Source organism: Balaenoptera borealis (genome assembly GCF_965194805.1).
Source record: "Balaenoptera borealis genome assembly, chromosome: 8".
NCBI lineage: Eukaryota > Metazoa > Chordata > Mammalia > Artiodactyla > Balaenopteridae > Balaenoptera > Balaenoptera borealis.
The window spans coordinates 40,607,282-40,633,448 of NC_138865.1; the positions used below are offsets into that span (position 1 = coordinate 40,607,282).

A 26,167-nucleotide genomic window follows, 5' to 3' on the forward strand; every position below is an offset into this window, starting at 1 on the left:
CATAAAAGTTAGCTAAAACTGTAAAACTCTTAGAAGCTAGAAGAAAACGTAGTGTGAATCTTTGTGACCTTGGTCTAGGCAGTGGTTTCTTAGATACGACACCAAAAGTACAAGCAGCCAATGATAAATAAGTTGGACTTCATCAAACTTAAAAATTTTTGTGCTTAAAAGTTGATCAAGTCAGCTCTCTACCCACATTAACAGCCATCCCTTGGATTTGAGCCCACCTGTTGCTCTGGGTCTGAAATGGTCAGCTTTCTTACGTCCTCACTTCTGATCACAACCTTTCAGTTCTCACAGTCGCCTCCTCTGACTATCTCTTGTCTTCCAGTCCCCTCCCTGTTAAGCATCTCTTCCTAAACGGACTGGATGCTGTTATCTATCACGTCCCCATACTTTTCTCACACCCTTCATCTCCTCTGACCCACACAACCAAACCTCAGCCTCCACTCAGACCTTCTCTGTTCCCACGCCGGTCTGCTGATGATGCTGAAGGAAGTTTCCCAGCCTCGCTGTGTGGGGCCCCATCCTGCCTGTGGTCCCCAACCTCGCTGGGCTCCCACAGGGCGTTGGTGATCATCCTTCTCAACATGTCCCACTCCTTCCCACACAAACACTCCTTCAAACCTTGCCCATTCCCTTCAGATTCCTTTCTCATCAGCCTCTTCTCCATTCTCAGTAGATCTTCACTGGAAAAATCGAAGGCAGGCAGTAAAGTAAGCCTTCCCCAACTTCCCACACGCCACAGACAATCTACGTTCAGCCTTCCGTCATCCTCCATTGACAGTGGAAAAGACCTTTCCATCCATCCCTCCTCTACCTCCTCTTTCCCCTCTTGAAACAAAATCCACACACCAACTTTCTCGTGCCTTCAGGCTCTCTCCTCCCAGGCTCCCTTGGAGATCACATACTTCTTACAACCTTCTGTGCTTAACTCCTTCCTTTCACTGTAAGGTTCCCAGACAGAGCATCTCTATCCCCCACTTCACCTTCCTGACGTGCCAGTCAATTCCTGACCACTGCTCCTGTCCCTCAACTGAAACGGCTCTTTCCAAGGTTGCCTGGCTTCACTACAGCGATGGCAATATTCTCACCTTAATGTCTTAGTATCATTATTTTATTTATAACATTGTTTACAAACTTGGCATGGGATGAGGCAGACTAAGAGCCAGTAGAAAGGGATAAAGAGTATAGGGAAAAAAAAAAAGATATTTGGGCATGCCTAGGCACACAGTAGGGGATTAATACATGGCAGCTATGTAAGTGTGAAGGGCATCTAGAAGCTTTTTATAAGGTGAAACTCAAACACTTCTCATTGGACTTGCCTAAAATGCACATTTGATCACATCGCTTCCCTAAGGACGATCTTTCACTCACTTCCCATTGTCTACAGGATGAAATCCAGACTTCTTGACCTGATGTCCAAGCACTTCGTTAATCCGGCCCCAGCTCCCTCACTTCCCAGAAGCCCCCGCATACACGCTGTGTCGCAGGCTCATTAAACTACTTACAGGCCACTTCTTGGACACATCACGACTCTTTGTTTCCACTTGACTCTTTTGTGTCTGGCAAACTCTGACTCGTTCTTTAAGAATCAGCTTCAGGGTCAGCGTCTCTGGGCAACCTTCCCTGGTCGCCTCTCCTCTCCTTGTGAGGTGTCCCCCCGCTCGGATCCCGCTGCATGTTCCGTCCCTTGAGTCAGCACCTACATCCTATATAGCAGCCCTGTGCCACCTCCCCCAAGAGACTTGAGGGCACGGGATGAGCACTGTCCCCACTTGGAGCTCCACTGCCTGCCACATGGTTCACAGTTGCTGTGCAGTGGAGGCAGACCTCGTTTTATTGTGCTTCACTCTATTGCTTTTTTAACAAATTGAAGGTTTGTGGCAACCCTGCGTCAAGTCCATCAAGGTCGTTTTTCCAACAGCATTTGCTCCCTTCATGTCTCTGTGTCACATTTTGCTAATCCTCACAATATCTCAAACTTTTTCATCATTATTATATGTGTTCTGGTGATCAGTGATCTGTGATGTTACTACTGCAAAAAGATTACAGCTCGCTGAGGGCTCAGATGATGGTTAGCAGTTTTAGCAATAAAGTTTTTTTTTAATTAAGGTTAGAAAAAGTTGATCAAGTGAAAAAGACAACCCACGGAATGGGTGAAAATATTTGCAGATCGTATATTTGATAAGAATCTAGTATCCAGGTTATAGAAAGAACTCTTAAAACTCAATAAAAAAGACAATCCAATTAAAAAATGGACAAAGGATTAGAACAGCCATCTCTGCAAAGAAGATAAGCAAATGGCCGATAAGCACATGAAAAGATTAGTGACATGCAAATCAAAACTTTAATGAGATGCCACTTCATATCCCATTAGGATGGCTATAATCACGAAGACAGAGAATAACATATGTTGACTAGGATTGCTGGTGAGAATGTAAAATGGTGCAGCTACTACTTGGAAAAGAGTTCCGTTTCTTAAAAGGTTAAACCATGGAGTTAGTTAGCATTTGACCCAAATATCTATGAACTGATGAATGGATAAATAAAATGTGGTATATACATACAATGAGAATACTATTTAGCAATAGAAAGGAATGAAATATTGATACATGCTAACTCGGGGACAGACATTTTTAGAGGCCCTGGGTGTGCCCTGGACAAATGTGTCTGCTAGGTGGGATGAGAGAACTTCTCAAGGTCTTCAAGCTCTGCATACCCTAACCACTGGAGCCCTAGTTATGGAAGGGGAAGGTATGTGTCCTGGGAGATTAATCCACTAGCTCCCTGTCATTCAACCCTCTGACCTCAGGGTATAACCAACTACCACAATCTTGCCCTTACTGAAGGTGGAAAACCTACCAAGTTCTCATTTCTTGAGAAGGGAAGTTCAAGTTAAACCCTCTAAGCTCTTTGCTTATTGTAAAGATAAATGTTATAAATGATATGTCCTCAACTATTTCAAATCAAGGCCTAAAAAACCTTAATGACAAGGATCTCTGATGATGAAGGAAAAGCAGTGCCTGTCATCCAGGAGCTGGCCTAGTACTAAAAGGTAGGCCTCTCTGTTCTGCTAAAAATAGACAATTTCACAGAACACCTACAGTACTGCTCCATGACCATGGTCAAGACAAAAGACCATTCTGTAATTCTGCCTGAACACAGAGAAAAACATGAACATTGTCCAAACCACAAAAATGACCAAATATTGGGAATTCCTTGGCGGTCCAGTGGTTAGCACTCTGCGCTTTTCACTGCCAAGGGCCTGGGTTCAATCCCTGGCCGGGGAACTAAGATCCCACAAGCCGCATGGCACGGCCCAGAAAAAAAAAAGACTAAATATTCTGTCTCCCTGTCCTGGCTAATGTACTTCTTTAAGAATGATAGTTTTAGCCTCACTTCATGCCTCTCACATTACTGAGATAGATAGCCAATCATCCAGCACTTCCTCACAGCATCCATTTAGAGAGAGCCCTGCTTCTTTGAACCCTCCCCCAAATCACCCAACTTGTCCAAATCACAAGTCCTTTGTAGCATCCTACAGAGATTTCCCCTCACGATTCTGAAGGTGTGTGTTCTCCCTTATGCTGTGAGCAATAAACCCAACTTGTTTAATTCAGGGTGTTCCTCATCATCTGGCAATGAGTAGTGGCTGCCCTTTTTAGATAAGGCGTGGATTTTCCATTTTCCATGGTTTTGGCCTCAGCACTTTGCATGTGTTATATCACATGTGTTATATCAGTTCCTACAACCTTATGAGGCAGGTGGTGACCCCATTTTATAGGAGAGGAAAATGTTTAACCTGAACTTCCTCCAGTGGTGGGAAATGGAGAGAGGCAAAGTGGAGGGAGTGCTGCCAGAGGGGGTGGTAAGTGGTATTTGCAGGATTGAGGAACTCTTTGGTTGGCTTCTGTTTTTGAACCAGTGCAAACGTTTTCCCGCCTGCACCTTCCTCCCAGGTCTTAGTGGCTGGGCAGGGGTGTGGTCAGGGCTGGGTGAGCAGCATTCCACCGCCCCTGACCCAGGAACTGACCCTCAGAGACAGAGGGCTTCTCAGGGGTGGGAGAGCAGTTTGTGCTTGCTATGTCCCCCACGGCCACCAGAGGGCAGTACCGGTCCACACCTCGGCCTCCCTGCGGCCATTCTTGGGAAGATTAGAGCCCTGATTCTCAGCCCCACCAGACTCCTTTTCCTGTTTGTTTTTTAAATAACTATTTTCTAATGCCCCCTTTACCATCATGAAGTGAAAGTAACTCCGAATAAAACTTACCTAAGCAAATAATATGATACTTTAACTCTGAAAGGAGAAAAAAAGGAAAGTAACATGTAATAAACTGATGGGTTTCAATATGTGATGCTTGGACATGGCTACACTAGATGAGCACAGTAGAGTTAGTTTGATGCTCTGCCATCGGATCACTGAGAAAGAAGAATTACAAATGCAGGTGGATGTAGGTTGTTGTATTTGACAGAAGTTCACTGTGATTTTCTGAAATGGTAAACAATTCTTGGTAAAGTTAAAAATAAAATAGAATCCAATTGTCCCTTTATTGCATTCTTGGAAATTCCAGTGTATATTAAAACTGCAAAAAAACCCACAAAGCTTTAATTTATGTGTAAAATAGAGTTAGATTCAATGCTCCTATAATTATAAACACTCTTTTTCATTTGGTCCTACATGAAAGTCCAGCAGGATATTTGAAAATTAATTCTTGTGAAGAACTGCCTTCACTGAGAACTCTAGCTGGTACCAGAGGATATGAGATGCCCTATCTTTCCACCCCAACTTAGGCCCCCTGAGAGCCAGAGCTTTGTGTTGCGGGTCCTTAAACCCTCCAGAGTGCCCATCACAGTACCCAGTACTTACTCACTGAGTACACTGAAATGACTGAGTCCTTTCTCTACACCTAGGGGTGACTCTCGTCCAGCCAGAGTATATTGCCTAGACAACTTAAGGGCCTAGATCCTGAACATGAATGTTGATGTAAACCAAACAGGAGGTGCCCCAAATAGTCTGGCAGTGACAAAAATCCAGGGCTCCACAATTTTTTTTAAATTGGGTATAGTTGCTTCACAATGTTGTGTTTCTGCTGTACAGTGAAGTGAATCAGCTATATGTATACATATATCCCCTCTTTTTTTTGGATTTCCTTCCCATTTAGGTCACCACAGAGCATTAAGTAGAGTTCCCTATGATATACAGCAGGTTCTCATTAGTTATCTATTTCACACATATTAGCGTATATATATCAATCCCAATCTCCCAATTCATCCCACCCCCCTCTTCCCCCCATTGGTGTCCATACGTTTGTTCTCTACGTCTGTGTCTCTATTTCTGCCTTGCAAACCGGTTCATCTGTACCATTTTTCTAGATTTCACATATATGCATTAATATACAATATCTGTTTTTCTCTTTCTGACTTACTTCACTCTGTATGACAGTCTCTAGGTCCATCCACGTCTCTACAAATGACCCAATTTCGTTCCTTTTTATGGCTGAGTAATATTCCATTGTATATATGTACCGCATCTTTATCCATTCATCTTTCGATGGATATTTAGGTTGCTTCCATGACCTGGCTATTGTAAATAGTGCTGCAGTGAACACTGGGGTGCATGTGTCTTTTTGAATTATGGTTTTCTCGGGTATATGCCCAGTAGTGGGATTGCTGGGTCATATGGTAAGTCTACTTTTAGTTTTATAAGGAACCTCCATACTGTTCTCAGTAGTGGCTGTATCAGTTTACATCCCCACCAACAGTGCAAGAGGGTTCTCTTTTCTTCACACCCACTCCTGCATTTATTGTTTGTAGATTTTTTGAAGATGGCCATTCTGACCAGTGTGAGGTGATACCTCACTGTAGTTTTGCTTTGCATTTCTCTAATAATTAGTGATGTTGAGCAGCTTTTCATGTGTTTGTTGGCCATCTGTATGTCTTCTTTGGAGAAATGTCTATTTAGGTCTTTGGCCCATTTTTTGACTGGGTTGTTTGCTTTTTGGATACTGAGCTCCGTGAGCTGTTTGTATATTTTGGAGATTAATCCCTTGTCCATTGCTTTGTTTGCAAATATTTTCTTCCATTCTGAGGGTTGACTTTTAGTCTTATGGTTTCCTTTGCTGTGCAAAAGCTTTTAAGTTTCATTAGGTCCCATTTGTTTATTTTTATTTTCATTACTCTAGAAGGTGGGTCAAGATCTTGCTGTGATTTACATCAAAGAGTGTTTTTCCTGTGTTTTCCTCTAAGAGTTTTATAGTGTCCAGTCTTACATTTATGTCTTTAATCCATTTTGAGTTTATTTTTGTGTATGGTGTTAGGGAGTGTTCTAATTTCATTCTTTTACACGTAGCTGTCCAGTTTTCCCAGCACCATTTATTGAAGAGGCTGTCTTTTCTCCATTGTATATTCTTGCCTCCTTTATCAAAGATAAGGTGACCATAGACGTGTGGGTTTAACTCTGGGCCTTCTATCCTGTACCATTGATCTGTATTTCTGTTTTTGTGCCAGTACCATATTGTCTTGATTACTGTAGTTTTGTAGTATAGTGTGAAGTCAGGGAGCCTGACTTCTTCCAGTTCCATTTTTCTTTTTCAAGATTGCTTTGGCTATTTGGGGTCTTTTGTGTCTCCATACAAATTTTAAGATTTTTTGTTCTAGTTCTGTGAAAAATGCCAAGGGTAATTTGATAGGGATTGGATTGAATCTGTAGATTGCTTTAGGTAGTATAGTCATTTTCACAATATTGATTCTTCCAATCCAAGAACATGGTATATCTCTTCATCTTTTTGTGTCCTCTTTGATTTCTTTCATCAGTGTCTTGTAGGTAGGTAGGTTCCTCCTTAGGTAGGTTTATTCCTAGGTATTTTATTCTTTTTGTTGCAATGGTGAATGGGATTGTTTCCTTAATTTCTCTTTCAGTTTTTTCATTGTTAGTGTATAGGAATGCAGGAGATTTCTGTGCATTAATTTTGTACCTTGAAACTTTACCAAATACATTGATTTAGCTCTAGTAGTTTTCTGGAGGCATCCTTAGGATTTTTTATGTATGGTATGATGTCGTCTACAAACAGTGACAGTTTTACTTCTTTTCCAATTTGTATTCGTTTTATTTCTTTTTCTTCTCTGATTGCTGTGGCTAGGACTTCCAAAACTATGTTGAATAATAGTGGTGAGAGTGGACATCCTTGTCTTCTTCCTGATCTTAGAGGAATTGCTTTCAGTTTTTCACCATTGAGAGTGAAATGTTTGCTGTGGGTTTCTCATACATGGCCACAGCAAACCCAAATGTTTGCTGTGGGTTTTTCATATATGGCCTTTATTATGTTGAGTTAGGTTCCTCTATGCACACTTTCTGGAGAGCTTTTCTTATAAATGGGTGTTGAATTTTCTCAAAAGCTTTTTCTGCATCTATTGAGATGATCACATGGTTTTTTATTCTTTGTTAACATGGTGTATCACACTGATTGATTTGTGTATATTAAAGAATCCTTGCATCCCTGGGATAAATCCCACTTGATAGTGCTGTGTCATCCTTCTAATGCGTTTTTGGATTCTGTTTGCTAGTATTTTGTTGAGGATTTTTGCATGTATGTTCATCAGTGATATTGGTCTGTAGTTTTGTTTTTTTGTGATATCTTTGTCTGGTTTTGGTATCAGGGTGATGGTGGCCTTGTGGAATGAGCTTGGGAGTGTTCCTTCCTCTGCAATTTTTTGGAAGAGTTCGAGAAGGATGGGTGTTAGCTCTTCTATAAATGTTTGATAGAATTTGCCTGTGAAGCCATCTGGTCCTGGACTTCTGTTTGTTGGAAGATTTTAAATTACAGTTTCAATTTCATTACATGTGATTGGTAATTGTATTTTCTATTTCTTCCTGGTTCAGTCTTGGAAGGTTATACGTTTCTAAGAATTTGTCCATTTCTTCCAGGTTGTCCAATTTATTGGCATATAGTTGCCTGTAGTAGTCTCTTATGATCTTTTGTATTTCTGCAGTGTCCACTGTAACTTCTCCTTTTTCATTTCTAATTTTGTTGATTTGAGCCCTCTCCCTCTTTTTCTTGATGAGTCTGGCTAAAGGTTTATCAATTTTGTTTAGTTTTTAGTTTTATTGATCTTTGCTATTGTTTTCTTTGTTTTTATTTCCTTTATTTCTGCTCTGATCTTTATGATTTCTTTCCTTCTGCTAACTTTGGGTTTTGTTTGTTCTTCTATCTCTAGTTCCTTTAGGTGTAAGGTTAGATTGTTTATTTGAGATTTTTCTTGTTTCTTGAGGTAGGCTTGTATAGCTATAAACTTCCCTCTTAGAACTGCTTTTGCTGCATCCCATAGGTTTTGGATCGTCGTGTTTTCATTGTCATATGTCTCTAGTTATTTTTTGATTTCCTCTTTGATTTCTTCAGTGATCTCTTGGTTACCTAATAGTGTATTGTTTATCCTCCATGTGTTTGTATTTTTTAGTTTTTTTCCCTGTAATTGATTTCTAATCTCATAGCCGTGTGGTCGGAAAAGATGCCTGAAATGATTTCAATTTCCTTAAATTTATCGAGGCTTGATTTGTTACCTAAGATGTGATCTATCCTGGAGAATGTCCCATGTGCACTTGAGAAGAAAGTGTATTCTGCCACTTTTGGGTGGAATGTCCTATAAATATCAGTTAAATCTATCTGGTCTACTGTGTCATTTCAAGCTGTGTTTCCTTATTAATTTTCTGTCTGGATGATCTGTCCATTGGTGTAAGTGAGGTGTTAAAGTCCCCCACTATTATTGTGTTACTGTCGATTTCCCCTTTTATGGCTGTTAGCATTTGCCTTATGTATTGAGGTGCTCCTATGTTGGGTGCATATTTATAATTTTATTTTTATTTATTTATTTATTTATGGCTGAGTTGGGTCTTCGTTGCTCTGCACAGGCTTTTCTCTAGTTGTGGCGGGTGGGGGCTACTCTTCGTTGCGGTGTGCGGGCTTCTCATTGCAGTGGCTTCTCTTGTTGCAGAGCACAGGCTCTAGGCCCACAGGCTTCAGTAGTTGTGGCACGTGGGCTCAGTAGTTGTGGCTCACGGGCTCTAGAGCGCAGGCTCAGTAGTTGTGGCACACGAGCTTAGTTGCTCCGTGGCATGTGGCATCCTCCTGGACCAGGGCTTGAACCTGTGTTGCCTACATTGGCAGGGAATTCTTAACCACTGCGCCACCAGGGGAGTCCCCTTCCTTGTCTCTTGTAACATTCTTTATTTTAAAGTCTATTTTATCTGATAGGAGTATTGCTACTCCAGCTTTCTTTTGATTTCCATTTGCATGGAATATCTTTTTCCATACCCTCACTTTCAGTCTGTATGTGTCCCTAAGTCTGAAGTGGGTCTCTTGTAGACAGCATATATACGGGCCTTGTTTTTATATCCATTCAGCCAGTCTGTGTCTTTTGGTTGGAGCATTTAATCCATTTATATTTAAGGTAATTATCGATATGTATGTACCTATTACCATTTTCTTAATTGTTTTGGGTTTGTTTTTGTAGGTCCTTTTCTTCTCTTGTGTTTCCCACTTAGAGAAGTTCCTTTAGCGTTTGTTATAGAGCTGGTTTTGTGGTGCTGAATACTCTTAGCTTTTGCTTGTCTGTAAAGCTTTTGATTTCTCCGTCAAATCTGAATGAGATCCTTGCTGGGTAGAGTAATCTTGGTTGTAGGTTTTTTCCCTTTCATCAATTTAAATATATCCTTCCACTGCCTTCTGGCCTGCAGAGTTTCTGTTGAATAATCAGCTGATAACCTTATGGGGATTCCCTTGTATGTTATTTGTTGCTTTTTATATTTTTTCTTTGAATTTAATTCCTGTTAGTATGATTAATATGTGTCTCGGTGTGTTTCTCCTGTATGGGACTCTCTGTGCTTCCTGGACTTGATTGACTATTTCCTTTCCCATGTTAGGGAAGTTTTGACTATAATCTCTTCAAATATTTTCTCAGACCCTTTCTTTTTCTCTTCTTCTTCTGGGACCCCTATAATTCTAATGTTGGTGCATTTAATGTTGTCCCAGAGGTCTCTGAGACTGTCCTCAATTCTTTTCATTCTCTTTTCTTAATTCTGCTCTGTGGCAGTTATTTCCACCATTCTGTCTATCTTGCAGCTCACTTATCTGTTCTTCTCCCTCAGTTTTTCTGCTATTGATTCCTTCTAGAGTATTTTTCATTTCAGTTATTGTGTTGTTCATTACTGTTTGCTTTTTAGTCCTTCTAGGTCCTTGTTAAACGTTTTTTTTTTTTTTTTTTTTTGTATTTTCTTCATTCTATTTCCAAGATTTTGGATCATCTTTACTATCATTAGTCTGAATTCTTTTTCAGGTAGATTGCCTACTTCCTCTTCATTTATTTGGTCTTGTGGGTTTTTACCTTGCTCCTTCATCTGCAACATATTTCTCTGTCTTCTCATTTTGTTTAACTTACTTTTTGGGGGTCTCCTTGCTGCAGGCTGCAGGGTCATAGTTCCTCTTGCTTCTGGTAAGTCCACTCACAGTGGGTGAGGTTGGTCCAGTGGCTTGTGTAGGCTTCCTTGTGGAGGGGAGTTGTGCTTGCATTCTGGTGGGTGGAGTTGGATCTTGTCCCTCTGATGGGCAAGGCTGCATCAGTTGGTGTGTTTTGGGGTGTCTGTGAACTTAGTATGATTTTAGGCAGCCTCTCTGCTAATGGGTGGGGTTGTGTTCCTGTCTTGCTAGTTGTTTAGTGTGAGGCGTCCAGCACTGGAGCTTGCTGGCCGTTCAGTGGTCGGCCGGCCAGCGGTCTTGGTGTTGAGATGGAGACCTCTGGGAGGGCTCTCCCCAGGTGATATTCCCTGGGGCCAGGAGTTCTCTGGTGGTCCAGCATCCTGCTCTCGGCTCTTCCTACCTCAGAAACTCAGGCTCGACCCTTGGCCACAGAACCAAGACCCCAGTTATGTGATTTTCTTGCCTTTCTGGAAGTCTGAGGTCTTCTGCCAGTGTTCAGTAGGTGTTCTGTAGGAGTTGTTCCGCATGTAGATGTATTTTTGATATATCTGTGAGGAGAAGGTGAGCTCCACGTCTTACTCCTCCATCACCTTCCTCATTCTCTCCACATTTTCTTAGGCAAGTTCCGTCCACCCAGAAGGGCCCTTTCATTCCATTGGCACCCCACGCACATATTCTATTTGTGGTTCCTGAGACAAAGAAATGCATATCCTTGTGAAAGAAAACAGGTAATTGGTTCCAAAACTCACTTTTTGGCCAGAACCAACCAGTGGCCCTGCAAAGTGGCTGGGTCTTGTGGCCCTGGTTAGGATAGAGGGATAAGGAAGCTTCTTCCTGGAGCCCCATCAGGGAAGGGCTCAAACCCAACCCATGCTGGCCAGATTGCAGCTTTCCCTGCTGGTACCTGGTAAGCTGCATTCCAGCAATGCACCAGTGCCCCTAAGCTCCCCACAGCCTCGCCCAACCCGCTGCCACTGGCATAAAGCTGCCCATTGGAAAGTTTTGTTTCAGTTTTCGGCCATAGCAGCTCCTCTGGTATTCCTTCCTAGCCTGCCTAGTGTCCATCATTGACAGCTTTTACAGCAGGAAGGTGGGCAGGTTGATAACAGCCTGGTCTCACAGGGGTCTCTAAAATGAGGTGGGGGCAGACTGAATCAGTGAGTCATGCATTTCATTCACTCAAGTTCCACCTTTGCAAATTTTTTTATCTGTGAACTGCGTGTGCTTTTTATTTACCTAGAAATGACTCAAAGAGAGAGAGAAATAAGAGGTGTGTGGTGTAACGACTTGCTGGTGAGTGGTCAATTTTGTACGCTTTTCTGCTCCTGAGACCGATCTCCAGAGGATGCCAAGGATAGCCAAGTTTCACTTATTTGTCCAAGTACAGGCATGATCAAGAGTGTTCTAAGTAAGTCATGGTTTACACTGTAGATTATAGAATTTCCTCTGATTATTTGATTGGGTCACACGAATTTAAACTTCAATTGAAGCTTCACTTTCAAAGTTTCCTCTCCTTTTCTCTGAATATGCCAGAGCATGATGACAAGAGTATCACAGATTCCTAAAAATCCACCCAAACAAGCATATCTCAATACATTATGGTTTATTCACCTTAAGAAGAATCTAGAATACAGTATCAACAAGGATACTGGAACGTGGTTTGGGATGGGAGACAGAGTTATGCCCAGTTGTGTTCTGGACCACGGATATAAATGCTTCTCACTTCATTTTAGAGTTTCCATAATTGTAGCAATTATCTCTGAAAGATTTTTGTCCACACTGATTTGGATGAAATTTTCTGGAGCTGATGGGGGCTCCAGAGTATCAAACTGGGACTGCAATAACTCAGGGGACATAAAATGCCCTTTTCTTTTGAGTAAGCGTCCAGAGATGACCTCGAACGACCCAGTCAGATGGACCACAAGGAGCTTCACTTCAGCCAGCTTTTCTTCCTTTCCTAACTCATCACACTTCAGACGTGCACCATCTTTTCCTTGTATTAAGATGTCTCTGTATACTTTCTTCAGAGCTGAACAGGCAAGAATTACATGCTGTCCAGAGGCTACATCTCTGTTAAAAAAAAAAGTGTGTGTGGGGAAGATGCTAGAGTGAAGACATTTAAAATAATTGGTGTCAAGTCTAGGTTGAGGACTAGAATCCCACTTCTCTGACAGTGGAAGGTGTTACAAATGGTGGCCAAGTATCAGGCAGTCCTGGCTTTGAGGTAAAGATCTTCCACTAGTGAGGCATCTTGGGTAACATATTTACCTCCCCGAGCATCAGTTCATCATCTGCTAAATGCAGCTACTCAGAGTACCTGCCCATAGAACTGTGATGAGTAAGTTTATCAAGGTGCCCAGCACACAGGAAATGCTTGGTAAGTACTGGATCTGCCCCTTGGATGTAGGATGTGACTGAGCCACCACTTGTAGACATGGGTGGCTGCTGGCAGGCACCTGTGCCCCACACACAGCACAGCTCAGGCTCTCCTCAGGTATTCAGGGATTTGAATTTCACAACTGGCTTCTCTCCATTCCTACTCTACAGTATGCTGGAAGAGTCTGGGGAAGTTACCAGTGCAGAGCTAGAGAAAGCAGGAGAAAAGGGAGCATCAGCCTCTGTGTGGTCAAGGTGAGCAGGATGTGAGAAGTTTCCAGGGATGTGCTAAGGAAAAAAAAAAAACTGAGCCAGAAATAGAGGTAGAGTGACAAGGCACCAATAAGGGAAAACCAGTGTGGTTCAAGACCACACATGAGGGTGAGCTCCCTTTCCACTAAACCTACATGTACCAGCCAGAAAAGGAAGTCATCTTGGGGCCAGGAAGGAACTGAATAAAGAGGTGAAGGGTCAAAGCTGGCTTGGGTACTTAGAAATTTCAGTTCAGAACTGAGAATTCTGAAGGGGCCTGCCTTGATTCATGGCCATTGTAGACTGGAGACCCAGTGGATGGAGTGTGTCATCAGCAACAAACCTATGTACCTGAGGCTTCTGGCTCTTCCCAAGGGCCATGAGTGAGAGCTTGTTTATTCTGAGCCTGGAGGTCTGATCTCTATTCTCCTGAGGATCTTCACTTCTGCTTCCATCACAGGTCAGTATGTTAGATCTCTGACAAGTCTATTTATTTTAGAGACCCAAGTGGGCAGGAGTTCTCAACTCCACACCTTAAACCCCTAAGCCCATGCAAAGACAGGGCTGCCAGCCATGTCTGTGCAGTCTAAAAAAAGTAAACTGATTTTTAATCATAAGTATAGTCTAATTTCATATGGCCCACATGATTTTAGATTTATAAAACACGACTTCATCTGAGACAGCAAGATTTAGAACCTATTCCCTGCCACTTCTTTATCTTCCATGTCCCAACCAGGATTCCCAGGGGTCTGGCCCACAGATGGGATGGGGAGGACCTCGTTTGCTCAGAGGCATGCTACAGAGCTGAACAATTTGAGACTTCAATCCTGGTGGCCAGTTATCTGTTGACTTATGAATGACCCCAGATCTTCCTGGTTGTCAGAGTTTGAAGTAGGAGGCAATAAAAGTGGTGGCTAAGGTATAGCTATACGTCATTATTATTTTTTTAGCACTTACTATATATATTAGGTACTGTTCTAAGTGCTACCCATGCTTCATCTCACTAATTCCTCACAACAGTCTGTGAGTAGGAACTATATTTATCCGCATTTTCAGATGAAGAAACAGGTTTATGGAAGCCAAGTGGCTGACCAAGTAATTGTGGAGTTGTTTAGAAGGTTGACTTCAGAACCCAACTAAACTACACATCTGTGGCTGATTAAAATCATTGTTGGTTACTTGATAGAGGTGCATTTCATTTCTGGGATGCCATATCAGCAGTCAGTTGTGATTTCAAGAGTGTATTTTTTCCCCTGTACTTTGTGATGGGTTTTCTTTACTCACTGGCTTACCTGGGGACTGAATTTCTCTTACCTTTGTAAAATGTCATGCAAGTTGCAGAGCCATGGAATCCTGTCCTGAAATTAAGGCAGACACAAAGTGGCTTTTCCAGGTTTTGTTTGTTTTTACAGAAAGTTAATCATGTTCATCAATGTTAAGGTCCAGAGAGATCTTAGTGGTTTTGAGAAGTAGGCCGTGCACAAGGCTGAGGGGTCAAGTCACTAGGCAGTTCAGCACAGAAACATTTTCCTGGTCCAGGTATCAGAGGTTCTTTTCATAATAATAAAAATTGCCCTAAAATACCAGTATGTAACTTCCGCCATCTTAATCTTCCCATTGTAAGTATATTTTCTCTGGTTCTGATATGTATATAAATCTTTTATTATACTGCATGATTCTTTAGGTGCCTCTGATCTCAAATGCACAGAGGTATTCACAGAAACCCTTATGTCAGCTGCTCCCTGGTCCTATTCTTCAAACCCTCCAAAAGCAAAGCTCTACTCAGATATAAGCAGTGTGAGAATTTTGTATTTCTCCAGAGAAGGCAGAGGAAGTTTACATAGGACACCCTATAGTGTTTCACAAAGGAATCCTCCTAGGGTAAATACTGATTGGCCATAATGCATTTAAAGAAAAACATAATTTTTTATTATGGAAATTTTAAACATATTCAATGATTTTCAGCTCACAGTCTGATTTTATATATGTCCCAGCCACATCCTTACCTGTGCCCTCATCCTTTATCATTTTGATGCATATTCAAGAAACATGATGTGTCTTTAAAAGTCCTTGCTCTTAAACATTTGACTACCATTTTATTTAGGATTTTTGCATTTATATAATTGAGACTGACCTGCATTTGTTTTCTTGTATAGTCCATGTTAAATTTTGGTATCAAGGTTATACTAGCCTCATAAAATAAGTCGGGCAGCTTTCCCTCTTTTTCTGTTCTTTGAAACAGCTTGTATACAATATATTATTGTTATGAACTGAATGTTATTATTTCCCCAAAATTCATACCCCCCAATGTGATGATATTTGGAGGTAATTAGGTTTAGATGAGGTCATGAGGGTGGGGTCCTCCTGATGGGATTAGTGCCCTTTTGAGAGGAGACCAGTGAGCTAGTGTGTACTCTTTCTCTCCTTCCACTGCCCTCCCCCTCAATCACCCAGTGAGGATACAGTAAGAAGGCAGCCATCTACAAGCCAGGGAGAGAAACTCCAGGCTCAGAATAAACAAGAACCTGACCATGCTGGCATCTTGCTCTTGGACTTTCACCCTCCAGAACTGTGAGAAATAAGTGTCTATTGTTTAAGCCACCCCGTCTATGATATTTTGTTACAGCAGCCTGAGCTGACTAAAACTCATCTTAAAAACTCTGTGCCTGGGGCTTTTTTTTTTTTTTGAGGAAAGATCTCTGATTACAGGTTCAATTTCTTGAATGAGCATTGTGTTATAGTCAGATTTTTCTATTCTTGATTCAGTTTTGGTAACTGAAATACTTTAGAATCAGCAAGGTCACATTTTCATTGGGGGGGCGGGGAGTAGACTGTGTCCCTGAGCACTGTCTCTACCATCAGATCACTGTCATCCAAGCCTGTTTTCCCACAGTAATTTATATTTTTCTATGAAAGTGTCCAATTTTATCTAAGTCTTAAAATTCACTGGTATCAGATTTTTCATGGCCTCTTTTCATTCCTAGTCTTAATTGTGCTTTTTTTCCCCCTTGATCAATCTTGCCAGAGATTTGTCTGTTTTTATCTTTTCAAACAATTAGTTTCACTCATCACCTATATGGTTTCTTTGTTTTATATTCCATTAATTTCAGCACTTACTTCTATACTTTTCTACATTCTTCCTTTTTATTATTTTTTTTCTACTTAAACCCTTAGATCATCATTTTCATTCTTGTTATTTTTCCAAAACTGCATTCAGAGGCTGTAAATTTCCTTCTAAGTACTCTTTCAGCTATATCCCATAAGTTTTAGTTGATAGCACTTTTGTCATACATTTCTAAATATCTTATAATTTCCATTATGATTTTTAACTTATGAATTATTTATATGAATGTCTATTTTTATTTTTCAATTTTACTTATTTCTACAGTTTCCAACCATTTTATGATTTGTGAGAATTTTTATTATTGATTTCTAATTCTTGTGCATTATGATAAAAAATGTGATGATATGATATGATTGGTATGATATTGACTCTTTGGAATTTGTGGCAAATTGTGCCATATAGCACTAGTACTATGTGGTCTAGTATATGGTCAATATTTATAAATGTTCCATATGTACTTGACAAGAATGTTTATTTTTTATTCATGCTTTTCAATATATTTGTTGTTTAAATCTTCTATATCTTTACTAATTTTTCTTGTCTGTTTCGTATATCTTTTGTCTGTTTTGATGTTTTCAAGAGAGTTGTTTTAAATTCTCCCATAGATTAAGAATTGAGTTTTCCCTTCTGTCTTTGTGTATGTCTGAAAATGTCTTCTGCTCTTACTCTTACTCATTTTAAATAAGATTTCAGTTGGTAAAGAATTCTTGGTTGACAGTTATTTTCCCTCAGCAGTTTGAATACTTACTCACTGTCTTTAGGGCTCTATTGTTGTTGAGAAGTATCTCTTGTTATATTGGGCAATCATTTAGAACATATATTTTCTCTTTGGTAGCTATAGGTAGAAAATAAACCTCTTTGTCCTTGATGTTTTGCAGTTTTACTATTTATCCTGTTCAGGACTCATTTTATATATTCAGTCTAAGGAAACTGTTAATTATCTCTTTGAATATTGCCTTTCCCCCACTTATTCTATTCTCCTTGGATTCCTTTTAGCTGTTTGAGAAACTTATTTTATTATACCAGTCTCTTAATTTTTCTCGAATATTTTTCTAGTTATCTAGCTCTCTTATTCACTCTGGGTAATATCCTCTAGTCTGCCTTCTAATTCACTAGTTCTCTCTTCAGCTGTTTCTAGTTTATTGTTTAATCCATCTATTGATAATGAAACATTATCAATAAATTTTTTGTTTCTTGTCTTTCATTTGATTCTTTTAAAAAAAATTAAAGTATAGTTGATTTGCAATATTGTATTATTTCATTTGATTCTATTTCTTGGAGTATGACTTATTCCATTTGTGCTTTTTTGCTGATTCTCTCTCATAGTGGTTCATTTACTTGTATAGTTTGTACTTTTTGACTGCAGGTGCATCTTCAGATTTTTTTTCCCTTGTAGGAGTGCTGAGTTTTGGAAACATTTCCATAGGTAGTTTCACCAATTCCAGACTAGTATTACATTAATTTTTCAACTTGGTCTATGTCATATGAAGTGAATTGGGTGTAGGAAAGTCTCTGGTTTTCCACCTGTGGTCCAGGGGAGACAGCCAGATTCTTTGCTGCTTCTTGAATCTAGTGAGTGGAGATATTTGTAATCCTCACTCAAATAAAGTCTTCCTTTAAATACTTTATGCAAGTCCTTGCACTTAGTTTCAGGTCCAGTTCCATGCATCATATAGGCCTCATCTCCCATCTCTACAGGGGCATCAGAATCTCAATCCCCAGCCTCCTGGCTTACATGCATTTCCAAAACTTGGGGGAAGAGGTTATTTAGGTTTAATTAAATCTTGCCACTTTGATTCTGGCACCTGAGAATTTCTCATATTGCTTCTGACCTTGGTTAAGCCCTTGGCTATGCCCCCCCTGCCCCCCCACCCAAATCTTTTCCACCAGGAGCCTTTCAAGTTCTCCAGCTCTGGGTGAGCTCCTTTAGTTCCTGAATATCTCCCCTGGGCTCAGGCTTTCCCATTTCTTATTCAGAGTAACTAAATACTCAGTAAGTGAAAGGTTCATTCCACCAAGGCCTTCACTCTGTCCTCAGCAAACTAAAGACCCTCCAGTTACTCGGACCCACCCTTGTCAGGAAGCAGAAGAGGATTTTACACACACACACAACACACACATATATTTAATTTTTTCATATTAAATAAAATTTTTAAAAAGCATGTGTGCTAATATTGGGTTGAGGTTCCTGGAAGTTTTACTAGTGATAGAATTTTTTAAGACTTTACCTCTATGGGTACTTCCCTGATGGCACAGTGGTTAAGAACCCGCCTGCCAATGCAGGGGACACAGGTTCGAGCCCTGGTCCGGGAAGATTCCACATGCTGCAGAGCAAATAAGCCCGTGCACCACAACTACTGAGCCTGCTCTCTAGAGCCTGTGAGCCACAACTACTGAGCCCGCGTGCCACAACTACTGAAGCCTGTGTGCCTGGAGCCCATGCTAGCAATGAAGAGTAGCCCCCGCTTGCTGCAACTAGAGAAAGTCCGTGCGCAGCAATGAAGACCCACCGCAGCCAAAAATAATAATAATAAATTAAATAAATTAAAAAAAAAAAAGACTTCACTTCTATGTACACACTAGTCGGCCAGAGACCACTTAGAAGTACAAATGCAACAGTTACAAAATCCACACAAGACACAGATCAAATGACAACTATCACCTAACTTACACAAATAATAAAACAACAGCTATTAATACATAATTCACAGAAATTATTACTCAAATTACAACAGCTACCACAATGTGCACACATTGTAGCTCAAATGTATTTAATGAATGAAACATTTGTTTATGTTAGCACTTGTCTGACTGTAGTCAGTAGAATCATTGTGGTTATTTCTAAACAAAGTAACAAGATAATGAGGCTTACCAGCTCCAGATTTGCAGACCACAAAGAACTCTGTGCTTTATGAGGAGACCTATGTGCTCTTGGAAAAGAGTGTATATGTTTAAGGTTTATTACTGGCAAGGTTTTCTAAGACATCATACTCAAAAACTAAATGTTCTGGAGAAGTCTATGAGGAGAAAAAAAGTTGTAGGAGTTATACTTATGAAACTTGAAATTGCACTGTAATGCAGTATTTTCTGGGCTTATGGCAGGGGTCCAGGAAGAAGAGTGTCAAGGATTATAGGTAGTGGGGATAATCAGATGGACTTACTGAGCTGTGCAGTATTTTATGATGGAAAATTGCCCATGGGAAAAGCTGCCAATTCAAGCACAGATTTGGATTTCCCCTTTCCTTCATCCATTTACAAGCGTTTGTTGTGTGCTTAGGGAGATCCAGACACTCTGCTCTGGGTGCTTTCTTTCAGTACTCTAGACATGATCACCCTAAGTTTAACTTCTAAGATTCCATTTGCACTCAACGTTCTAAATTCCTTTCTTTCCTGTACTCTCACTGTGAATAGCTAAGCTTTTCTATTATATTCATGAACTAACAGGGATGAAAAAGAGAACACAGTTAGTTATACAATGACCTTAAAAAAATTTTTTTTAAACCTCTTTGGCTATATTTTCCAAAACAGCTCCTCTAATAGAAGGCTGTAGCAGGGCAGGGTGACTGGGCCTTAAAGACTCACACGTCAGCAGGGTGAGCAGTTTCCTACCTAGGATCCAGTCCTACAAAGATATAGTGCCTTTCAGGCCTGCAGGAAGGGCAGCACAGGCCACTTACTTGGTAAAGTGGTATACTAATCATTAAGGGGACTAACTTCATTGTGTGTTTTACATGTAAATGGGGGCATCCCATTTCAAGCTGCAGAAATGATGTCAACTTTTATAAAGTTAAGGAGTCTGCTTATAGCATATGGGGCCCACAGTGAGGTAACTTCCTAAGCACTTGGAAAAGAAGCGAAGAAGCTTGTTCTTTAAAACTTTAATTTAAAGAATAACACTTAATAGAAAGGGGCAGAGATGTATAAACTCATCTGAAGGAGTAAAAGTGACCCTCAGGCTAGCAGGACATCACTATGATCCAACTACATATTTTTACACACATAAAGGAAGCACGTCTGTCCCAGCAAGGCTTGGTGGGTGTGAAGGCCCAGGGCAGGAGCACTACGGAATTAAACAGCAGAGTACTGACCAGAGGACATGTCTGGCCATAGGACTGAGTTCTGGTCATAGGACTTTGAATATCATATTCTCATTAGCAAATGTCCTCCTGTAAGGGGATGGATGGTCTCACACCATTAGAAACTTCAGCCCTAACTCTCCTACTCTTTTGATTGCATGTTCACTGAGAAACCTGATTGTATGTTGGCTTCTGAAATCGGATCCATGTGAGTGTTACGGGCCATGTGGCACTTAAATTTCTCCTTGTAAATTAATCAACTGGCATTCTGGTTTTATGTAGAAATCTTGTGAACCTGACTAGTGGGGTTCTCATATGAGACATGAATGCGTGTTCAATGTGTTGACGGTATCAGGCATTGAGCTGGCAAGACAGAGCCTGACTACCCTTGTCCTATCTGGGTAGGCAGACAGCCTTTTCCACAATACATCCCTTGTCACTGTACAAGTCTCTAGGTGAAACAAAATCCTGAGACTAGTGCCGTGGGCTGCTAACCCCCATTCAGCAAGAATGTTTGGTTTAGAAGAGGTAGTTGGAAGGTTCAGCGAGCCGAATGCTAATTCACATATTCAGTATTCACATACCTACTTAGAGTTCAAGGAGCAATTATGATGCATTAGGACTGATTTACAGATGCAAACACAACAAAAAAATGAGTTGTTCTTCTGCATGAGTAAAATGTTCCTAGTGGGTTTGGACGAACCAAGGAGAGGGGATAATTTGTTTAATTTCTAGTACTTTAGATATCTCTTCTTTCTTCACATTAGCAGAGGAGCAAACTTGTGTTCTGTTGTTTTACTTAGATTGCACATTTCCTCCAGTCCATCGGCACAAATCTCTCTTTGTACAGAGATCAATCTCTGTATTATTTTATGGATTAGGAAACAAATATGTTATGGTGTTAAGTTGGGTATTGACTTTATTATTCATTACATTTTCTGCATGCCTGAAACATTTCACAATAAAGACGAAACAAATTAAAAATAACGGAAGACATGTTTGGGTAATAAGCTTCCTATCCTATGTATAGGAAAATGGAACTTTACTTTGAATCCATGCTTTTTTATTGTTTTAATAGTGTCTCAATATGTGCCTTCATCAAGAATTAAGCATGTTGCATCACTTAGTCATAATAAAATTCCTCAGAAGCTCAACCATGAAAACTAATATTAGTACATGGAAACATTAAACTATTTAAACAAAAATGGATGCTATCAGACATTTGCCCAATCAGAATGTATGTCTGACCAGTTTATTCACTGCACCGGTAAGGTCTGGGTCCACCAGCCATAAAAACAATGAGAGAAGGTTGGAGATAAAACAGAAGCACTTTCACCTTTATTTTACAGAAGTTTCCAAGTATTGAGTCATAATTACACAATTGGGATCCTTCCTTGGAGGATCACATGGGGCCACAAGCAGAGAGTTTTTCCAAAGCAGCTCCAGAGGCTACCTAGACGCCCATGTGGAAACCAGAATTCTCAGACCTGCTGTGTAAAGCCAGGTGTCACCTGCCTCAAATACCCTTCAAGGCCTAGGCCCCTACAATGGATGTGCTCACCGAGGGCTGTGCCTCTCTCCTGTTCTCACCCTCACCCTTGCTTTCACCCTCTCTTGCTCCACTTAATCAACCCGGATTCACTTCTTGTAGATTATTTTTGTGTGTGTGGAGTATCAGGGCCTTAACACAGTAGAAAAAGTAGAGTCTTAGAGGTTAGAGAGATCCCCCTCACTCTGTGCCTTTGCTCAAGTTACTTAACTTCTCTGTGCCTCCCTTTGTTCATCTGCAAAATGGGGGAATCATATATAATACATTGAGCTGCTTTGGGACTTAAACAGGAACAGGAGTAGACTCCATTTTAAACATTAATTTTTGGCTGATTTAAGAGCTGCAATAAACAGCGTTCATTTCCAACTTTGAATTTTGAAAAGACCTTTAATAAATAAATTTAGTATGCAGTGGGCTGTAACTCCACAAACAATGAATACTTAATATGTGCAAAGCACCATATTGAGCACTGGGGATATAAATATGAACGGTGCAGTCCCTGTCCTTGAGGGGGTCACAGCCTGAGGATGGGTATTTATCAATTAAACTACCCACAGGACAGTAATGAGGGCTCCAAGAAATATAAGAAGGGCTATGATAAGATAAGGGGAGAGAGCAATGTTGATCAGGCCCTAGGAAGACTAAATCTTAAAGGGTAAAGAGGATTTTAATGGAAGCAGGGCCTGTCAAGCAGAGGGAAGGGCAAGGCTTGGCATATTAAAGATGGTTTACCAAGACTCTTGTCTAAATGGATGAGGCAGGAGCTCAGCACTGGTGAACAGGAGGTGTGGGAGTTGATAGGTGAGGAAGGTCAGGAGAAACTGTCAGGACTAGAGAGTCAAGACCTTGAGTGACCTGCTAAGGAGTCTGGACTTTATTGTTAGGGTCTTAGGGAGGACTTGGACACATGAGCTCCAAATTTTGTATTCATGTTTGTGAAGAAAGGGAATGATTGAGATCTCCTTTTCAGAGATGCAGAAACTGGGGCAAAACAGAGGATATATTAAAGCAAATTCACTGACCTCTGTGTGTAAATAGTTACTACGGACGATATGGTAACTTAGGCAAGTCAAACACACAAAGTCTTAGGGGAAAGAGAGGAGGAAACAACGTAACCCAAATGAACATCCCTGCTTGCTGGATCTGATGTTCTAGGTCCCTTCATTCCTGATAGTCCTTACATGCAGGGATGGGGGGGCAGTGTATCCTGAGCCCCCAGCCCAGTGCTTAAGCACTTGGCCTATCTAGAGAAACAGTGTCTTCTGGAAGGGGATGATGGTTAAAGGGCAGGGCAGGAGCTCAGAGGAACAGATGGAAGATGAGTGTGCCCAGCATTGCTGGGGGAGGTGGAGAGAGGGCAAGGGAAGTAGGAGGGCAGGACAACGGGCGAGGGACTGGTTTTATCTGGTGCAAAAGTGAACTTAAGCCCATAGAGGAAAGAATACATGTAAAAATAATATATACCCCAAAAAAGATAAGGGGGAAAAACTCAAATTCAATTAGTAGGTATTTTTGGAAGATGAAACCAAGGGTGATGAAAATTCTGTGAAAGGATTTTTTGGCACTAGTCGAATTTTCTATACAGGATAAGTATTATATTTATAATCAGGGAAAAATTGTCAAAAAACCCTCTTTTAAACAGACTTTGAGGTTGAAGTCTGCTCAAGTGTCACCATACGCTGCCAGGACAGCATGAACCTGGCACATATGGGAGACTCACTGACTGGCAGCTTGGAAATTCTTTATTATTATCATCATCATCACGCTAATAATGTATTGCAGCCTAGGTGGCGTATCTTTCTATACCAGCGCTGTCCAACAGAGCTTTCTGCCCTGAGGGAAATGTCCTCTATCTGTGCCACCAAATGTCCTCTATCTGTGGCAGCCACCAGCCACATGTGGCTGTTGAACACTTGAAATGTGGCAGTGCAACCCAGGAACTGGAGTTTACATTTAATTTAATTGAAATAGACTTAAGGAGCCCTTGGTATATTCAACTCAGGTTCTTTCTCTTCATATCTTAGCCTTCTGAGCACAATACCCTCCCCAAACCCTCCTGAGACTCTTCCCCAAGGCCAACCGCGATGTCTGCCTCTAACACTCTAACTGATGTTCAGTACAGTATCTTTGGGATGGGGGACTGGTTGCCAGAGCAACCAGGAGGTCCTTGGTGCCAGCTCAGCTGTGACCCACACCTTCACTCTTAGACTCGCTGGGCTCTCATTAAAAATGTAAGCCATCTGCCATCTTACCTCTTTCTCTCTGCTTCTCTCTAAGGTCAGGCTAACTTGTACAGCTGCCTCTGAATATATTTAGTAACTTGTTGTGTTTCTTCCAGTAACTGATAACCTTTTCTTCTGTACAATAAATTCCTCTTCTGAATTCTCCTCCCCAGCCCCCCATCCATACTGCCCACTTAACAAGCCTCACTTGTGAACAAGAGGAAGGATGCTTAAATGCCATTTTAAAATCTGTCCATTTGGGTTGCTTTACTTTGTTCCTTATTTTAAGTTTCATTTGTACTTGCCAAGGAGAAAAATAAAATAACCCTAGCACAGTCACATTTTACACACTCCACAGAAATGGTTTCTGTTACATGTATGTATATATAGATAAGATATTAGCAACAACAATAAGAAGTGATATTTACTGAATGCTTCAGGCACTTCTCTGTGCACATGTTTCATAGTATCTCATTTAATCCCCCCAAGAACTCAAGGAAATAGGTCCTGTCACCATCCCTACTTCACAGGAGGAAAATGAGGCACAGAGAGACTAAGCCATCTGCCAAAAGTCACACAAGCTCAGTGGTGAGGCCAGGTTGTCTATATTATGTTTATTATCTCTCGTATAGTATCATTATTATGTTTAAATTATTACTCTGTATCCCTTTTTTGCTTCTCTCCTCCTGCCTTCTAAAGTCAGATGCTGTAAACTTGATTTTGATGGTTTAACGTTTGAACTATCACAGACTCGAGGTGCACTCCCTGAGACAAGAGAAACCCTCAGAGTGCTCTAGAATTAGACCTAATATGGGTTAATGACTCCAGTCCTTCACGGCAGGACAAAGAGAAGAAAGTGGGGCCCAACTGGGGTGAGCCAAGGTCATAAAAGTGTAAACACCAGTGTTGCTCTTTGGCCAGTTCCATGCCATACCCGCCCTTTGGACACCCTCGGCACATGGGCCCAGCTAGAGCCCCTGCTCTCAGCTGCTCTGTGGACTCAGCCCTACGCCCTGCCCTCAGTCTCTCCTGGGTTACAGCTAATCACGCCAATGAATCCAGTTTGTGACTCTGGTTTGAGAGAGACCCTCTAGGAAAGGGCCTCATGACAGTGTATAAAGAAATGAGGTGCGGGGGCTTCCCTGGTGGCGCAGTGGTTGAGAATCTGCCTGCTAATGCAGGGGACACGGGTTCGAGCCCTGGTCTGGGAAGATCCCACATGCCGCGGAGCAACTGGGCCCGTAAGCCACAATTACTGAGCCTGCGCGTCTGGAGCCTGTGCTCCGCAACAAAAGAGGCCGCGATAGTGAGAGGCCCGCGCACCGTGATGAACAGTGGCCCCCGCTTGCCCCAACTAGAGAAAGCCCTAGCACAGAAACGAAGACCCAACACAGCCATAAATAAATAAATAAATAAAATTTAAAAAAAAAAGAAATGAGGTGCTAGTCATTCATTCTTACACTCATTCATTCATTCACTCACAAATTTGCCACAAATATTTTCTGACATGTACTGTGTGTCAGGCTCTGCGGATGTATAATGGTTAATAGAAATGGCCATAGTGCCTGCCCTTTTGGAGGTAAAATCTACTTGTAGAGATAAATAGTAATCAAATTCTCACACCATCAAATGCCATGTTGCAACTGGGACAAGGACGATAAGGGATACAGTGCCATGAGAGTTTATTATAGGAGGTTTTACCTAGAAGTCAGGGAGAGCTTCCCTGAAGAAGGGGCATAGGAGCTGAGATGTGAAGCATAAGCCGGGTAACTGAGAAGAGGGCAGGGAAGTGCATTATTCCTCACAGTGGGAACAACAGATACAAAGGCCCTGCGGGGAGGAGCATGGTGGTAGAGCAACTGAAAGAGGCAAGGGTGGCTCCAGTGGATACAAGGAGGGGATGCGTGGCACCAAAAGAGACTGGAGTGGGACACGGTCAGTCTGGCCTGACCACGCACGTGTAGGAGTTTAGGTGTTTGGTCTTGACCTTGAGATCAGTGGGAAACCTCCAGAGGGCCGGAACTGAGTTTGCGAAGACGCCAGGGCCTGGCGAGGTGGTAGACTGATAAGTCCTAGGAAGAAAAGATGAACTTCCC

General features: G+C 41.3%; 1 protein-coding gene across 10 annotated transcripts in view; it reads right to left on the reverse strand.

Annotated features, from left to right (window-relative positions):
* IDNK (IDNK gluconokinase) overlaps positions 1-26,167 on the reverse strand; it is a 76,845-nt gene that overhangs the window by 45,361 nt on the left and 5,317 nt on the right. For 9 of the 10 annotated variants that reach the window (XM_082401284.1, XM_082401286.1, XM_082401290.1 and 6 more), the window contains 2 exons: positions 14,415-14,458; positions 12,059-12,542 (listed from right to left, as the gene is read on the reverse strand). In XM_082401284.1, the coding sequence (XP_082257410.1) occupies positions 12,197-12,542; positions 14,415-14,458 (390 nt within the window). In that variant the 3' untranslated portion in view covers positions 12,059-12,196. Of the gene's footprint in view, positions 1-12,058; positions 12,543-14,414; positions 14,459-26,167 lie in introns of those variants that run through there. The other variant, XM_082401285.1, reaches the window with a different exon arrangement.